Source organism: Arachis ipaensis, chromosome B4, assembly GCF_059453495.1.
Source record: "Arachis ipaensis isolate K30076 ecotype BB chromosome B4, ASM5945349v1, whole genome shotgun sequence".
Lineage (NCBI taxonomy): Eukaryota > Viridiplantae > Streptophyta > Magnoliopsida > Fabales > Fabaceae > Arachis > Arachis ipaensis.
The window spans coordinates 39,277,061-39,281,763 of record NC_142439.1 but is presented as its reverse complement, the minus strand read 5'-3'; the positions used below and the strand labels follow the sequence as shown (position 1 = coordinate 39,281,763).

At 31.7% G+C, this 4,703-nt stretch overlaps 1 protein-coding gene across 2 annotated transcripts; it reads left to right on the top strand.

The window, feature by feature from the left end:
• The first annotated feature begins 961 nt into the window (after nt 1–961).
• On the top strand, nt 962–4,474 carry LOC107639251 (nudix hydrolase 25-like). 2 transcript variants are annotated; one of them, XM_088485247.1, is made up of 6 exons: nt 962–1,259; nt 2,082–2,132; nt 2,567–2,659; nt 2,922–3,016; nt 3,644–3,755; nt 3,853–4,474. In XM_088485247.1, the coding sequence occupies exons 2-6, from the start codon at nt 2,124–2,126 to the stop codon at nt 3,955–3,957; spliced, it is 414 nt and encodes a 137-aa protein (XP_088341373.1). In that variant the 5' UTR covers nt 962–1,259; nt 2,082–2,123; the 3' UTR covers nt 3,958–4,474. The 2 variants fall into 2 exon arrangements, with proteins under 2 accessions (XP_088341373.1, XP_016198217.2); XM_016342731.3 differs by having other exon boundaries at nt 2,922–3,034.
• The last annotated feature ends 229 nt before the right edge of the window (nt 4,475–4,703 follow it).

Here is a 4,703-nt window from a genome sequence, read left to right as displayed (position 1 = left end):
AAACCCAAGGGATAGAAGAGTTACGTCACCTTCAACTTTCACCGATCAAAAGTTGTGCCAACGTGTAGAGGAGGAGGATACGAATACTTTTACTGGATTAGATTTTTTATTGGAGTTACGGATTGTAAGAAATCAAAACCGGAAGTTTAATGGGGTTTACGTTCTCTCGCTCCTCTCTCTCGGTTACTCTTCTCTCTCGCCTCTCATTCCTGTATATACATACATATATATATGGCGGCGCAAGTATAATAATGATAATGAAGTAAATATTACTTAATTCCTTCCGTTGATACTATTATATATAATAATTATTTTTTTTTTCATTCTTTCATAGTTTTGTTAATAATAAATATTTTTTTTATGAATGAACTTATCTTTTTGATAAACATGAATGAACTTATCTATACATTAAGGGCCGTTTGGATAGGTTCATAAGTTACTTTTTTTAACTTTTAACTTATGAAAAGGTATAGTATTAGGTCTGGTACAATTTTCAAAGTAAAATTATAACTTTCTAAAAAACTATTTTGGTGCTTAAGAAAAAGTTAAAAAAAATAACTTTTCTCATAATAAAATTTTTTTATCATTTTTCTTTTAAAATAAGTACTTTTAGAACTAAAAAATCAAACACAAAATAACTTATTTATAAGTTACTTTTAATATAAGCATTTATTGTTTAAGTTATTTCTTCAGAAGTAATTTAATTAAGTTGTTTATCCAAATTCGACTTATTAGAAAACTATAATAACTTTTTTAAAACTAAACTCTTAATACTTTAGTATTTTATGAGTTAAAAGTTAACACACGATTTTTTTTCCTAATTTGACTCTAAAAATTGTGTAAATCTGTGAAGTCAGAAGTGGGGGAGGCGGAGTGGGCAGGATAAGAATCGCAAATAAAAAAAAATTAAAAAATAAAAACTCAACTCCACAAATTCTGTCCTCAAGAGTCAGCGCTTCCCACTCAAAAACACACACACATACCACTTGCTCTTTCTCTCTTTCTCTCTTTCCTGTGCCTTTTGGATTCGGGAACTCATATTCTGACACATCCAACAACAACTCATTATCATATTCATATCTCTCTCTCTCTCTCTCTCTCTCTCTCTCTCTCTCTCTCTCTCTCTCTCTTTACAGTGTGTTATTATCATCCGAATCCATCAACCTCACCACCTTCATCTCGCATATCCAATAATGGAGGATCTTCCATAAGGTTATCGTCCCAACGTTGGAGTCTGTCTCATCAACTCCCATAATCAGGTCCTCATCTGCCATCTCCCACTTCACTTCTTTTTTTTTTTTCAATTCATGATAAATGCATTGTTTTCTTATTTCCCTACCTTATTTTTAGTATTTGATTTTTTATTTTGGTGTTTTAGATATTCTGGATTTTAAGTCTTATATTCAGCTGGAATTTTTTTCTTCTTATTTTTAGTTTATTGGATGTTCACTTGTTGTAATTTTTTTTCTTATAAGGAAAATTCTGATGCTATTTTGTGTATTATGGCTCACTCGTAAAGCATTCTTATATATCAATACTGTCTCAAATCCGAAACTTAGATATATTCGCAGACATAAATAAATATGCAACACAAGCGGGAATTTTTTAATTTTCTTAGGCGTGCAGCATATTTGTCGTTTAGATATGGAAAAGTTGGCTAACATTTTATTTTAATTTAATTCACTCCCTTGCTACTTTGTCATAATTGATTGTATTTTGGACCACTGATTCAAAAGGAGGAGGGAAAAAATGCAATAATTTAATGAACTATACTGAGATCTCTGTTCTGTTTTGCAATTCGTTCAGATTTTTGGTGATTGTGACATGTGGTATTTATCTAAGGTTATTTGAGCTTAACCAAAATGTTGCAGAATAACCGTCTGATAGCTTAGATTTCAGATCATATGCTATGATTTTTAGTTTGAATTTGTGTGTATAATTTAGAAATTTTATGAGTATGTTCTACAATTTTCAGTGTTCAGGTTTTTGAATCGGAGAAAAAGTATTGTTCTAAAGTATAATCATATTTTTCTCTGTGTGAGCAATATGACTAACAATTATCCCCCTTTATTTTCAATCAGATATTCGTAGCTTCAAGATTGAATGTTCCAGGAGCATGGCAAATGCCTCAGGTGAATTCACAAGTTCACTTTACATGCTCAATTGTTTTGCCATTTTCCTCCTTTTCTTAGCATAAGTTTGAATTATTTACAAAGAATAAAGCCAAAAATTTAGATCAAGGAATTATATGGAAGGGATCCATTTGTTATGTTCATTGATTGAGTGTTAGAATTATTTATTTATTTATTTTTTATTTTGTCTTTCCTGCGAGATACCTACTTTGAAGTTAGAGATACATCAACAGTAAAAGGCTTGTTCAGAATGCAAAAGCTAAATTAATTTTCATGCCTGTTATATTACTCATTGTGCATTGTTCCAAGTCATTACAGAAAAATGGATTATTAATTTTGTTGCCTGTTATATTATAGTTATTTCCTAGGGCTAGTATAGTATTAAAAGTTTCAGCTAAATCGATTGCTCGTCTCTTTGGGATCTTAAATATCAGGGGGGAATTGAAGACGGTGAAGAGCCCAAATTGGCTGCCATTAGGGAGCTTCGAGAAGAAACTGGAATAGCCTCTGCTGAGATAATTGCTGAGGTTTGTGCAGAACATCACAAAAGAGTGATATACTGATACGTTACAAGATTCAGATGTATGTAAATTATGAACAATTTTATCATTTTGCATAAAAGAAACCAAGTTCAGAGAAGTAAGAAACGGGGGCAATGTTAATCATATTTAACAGAAGGATTTTACATCTTTGTAGATACATTATTTCAGAACTCTTGATCATATCTGAGAGATGAGTGGATGTTAATCTTTTCATACATTAGACTGAGCTTGCGCTTTACATTTTCAGGTTCCGAAATGGTTGACTTATGATTTCCCTCCTCCTGTGAAGACTAAAGTCAACCGTCTCTGGGGTGGTGAATGGCATGGACAGGCACAAAAATGGTGCGTACTTGTGTGTTGGTGCGTTTCTATCTACTTATTGAAGTTTGTTTATTTGTGTATATAAAATACATTTCTATTTGCTACTTTGATGCATTCAAGTTTGGTAATTTGGTATAAAAAGTGTTTCGGAGACAATAGAAATCAGCCTAAATCAGTTCAAAAGTACTTTATTTTGTAGTTATTAGTTATAGCTGAAATAAATGAGTAATATTAGATGTAATTATATATATTACAGGTGTGAAATTATGAATGTTAAGTTAACTAAGTTAACTTTGAATTATTGTCTCTCTAGTATTACCGATTTGGTATCTATCTAGGGAAGACATTGTAATACACAATAGACAGATAAGGTTACCCATGGTAATCAATTTGTCAAATTATGCTTTAGACTAACCTATTAAAGAAAGAGGTTTGTTATTGTTGCTAGTTTTGTTCACTTATGAGAAGCCTTGGTAGTATAAATATGGACATAACTTCTATTTGCTATAATGCATTTTTCTTCATTATTCATTTTGTGAGTTCAATTTCAAACTAATTAGCATGGGTCTTTTCTCATTGATGCTTATTACTTTTGAGAAAGCACACCAAAATTATGCTTCTTCTAACCTTTAAATGAACATTTGATAGGTTTCTCATGCAACTAAGAGATGATGACATTGAAGTCAACTTAGCTACCGGGGAAGCAGACCCGGAATTTGCAGAGTGGAAATGGGCAAGCCCTGAAGAAGTGGTCGAGGAGGCTAGTTTCTTCTTTTTCGAAATAAAATAAAATAAAATAGTGCGAATTTATTATCTCTCTCTCCAAGGATCTAATTTTTCTGCTAAATGATTAACAGGCAGTAGACTACAAGAGACCAACCTATGAAGAAGTTATGAGAACCTTCAAGCCTTACTTCCAAGGGAGTGCAATATCTGCCAAGTGCAAATCGGCAAAATGGTGAACGTTATGGATTCAAAATGTAGTTCAATCCATTTTCTTCACTAATTTTTACTTACTACTGAGTTTGGAATACCACTGCCATTATTTGTAAATGGATGCTAGGTAGAAACTGCTCATTAGGTGCTATCACTACTTGTAATAATAAAGATAAATAGATGTATAAGGTGTATGTGGCTATGTGCAAAAAATTTACCTAGTTTTCTTTACTGAGAAGTTGATTGTGGTTTGTGGATGTGTATAGAAGTGTCAACTAAGTGGGAGGGGAAGCATATATGGTGCTGCAGAATAGATGAACAATATGATTAATGAATGTTAGAGCGTTTTTTGGGAGCCTTTATTTTGTAAGACTGACTGCAGCTATTTGCTACTGAAAGAGAGATCATAGTTCTTTAGATAAGGCCAAAATTGGGAGCCAGATGAAATTAATGAAACTAGGAAAATTATGTGGTGCCATGAAAGGCTCTCAGTTCTTGAGATTTGGTTTGGAATTTATAAAATAGTATTTTCAAAGTTTGTTATAATGTTTTTTGCTAGGCTGGGAATATTCTGTCTGTATTTTTGGATAATTAGAATAGATAATTAGAATAGATTAGTAATAGACAAATAAATAATAATTAAGATGGACCTCTATAATGAATTATTTTAATTTATTTTTTAAAAATTTGGCTACGTAACTTGTAACGATGGAGAGTTTTTTCTATGATGCATGAGTATTTTTTTTTCATGCATGTAATACGGACATAATTT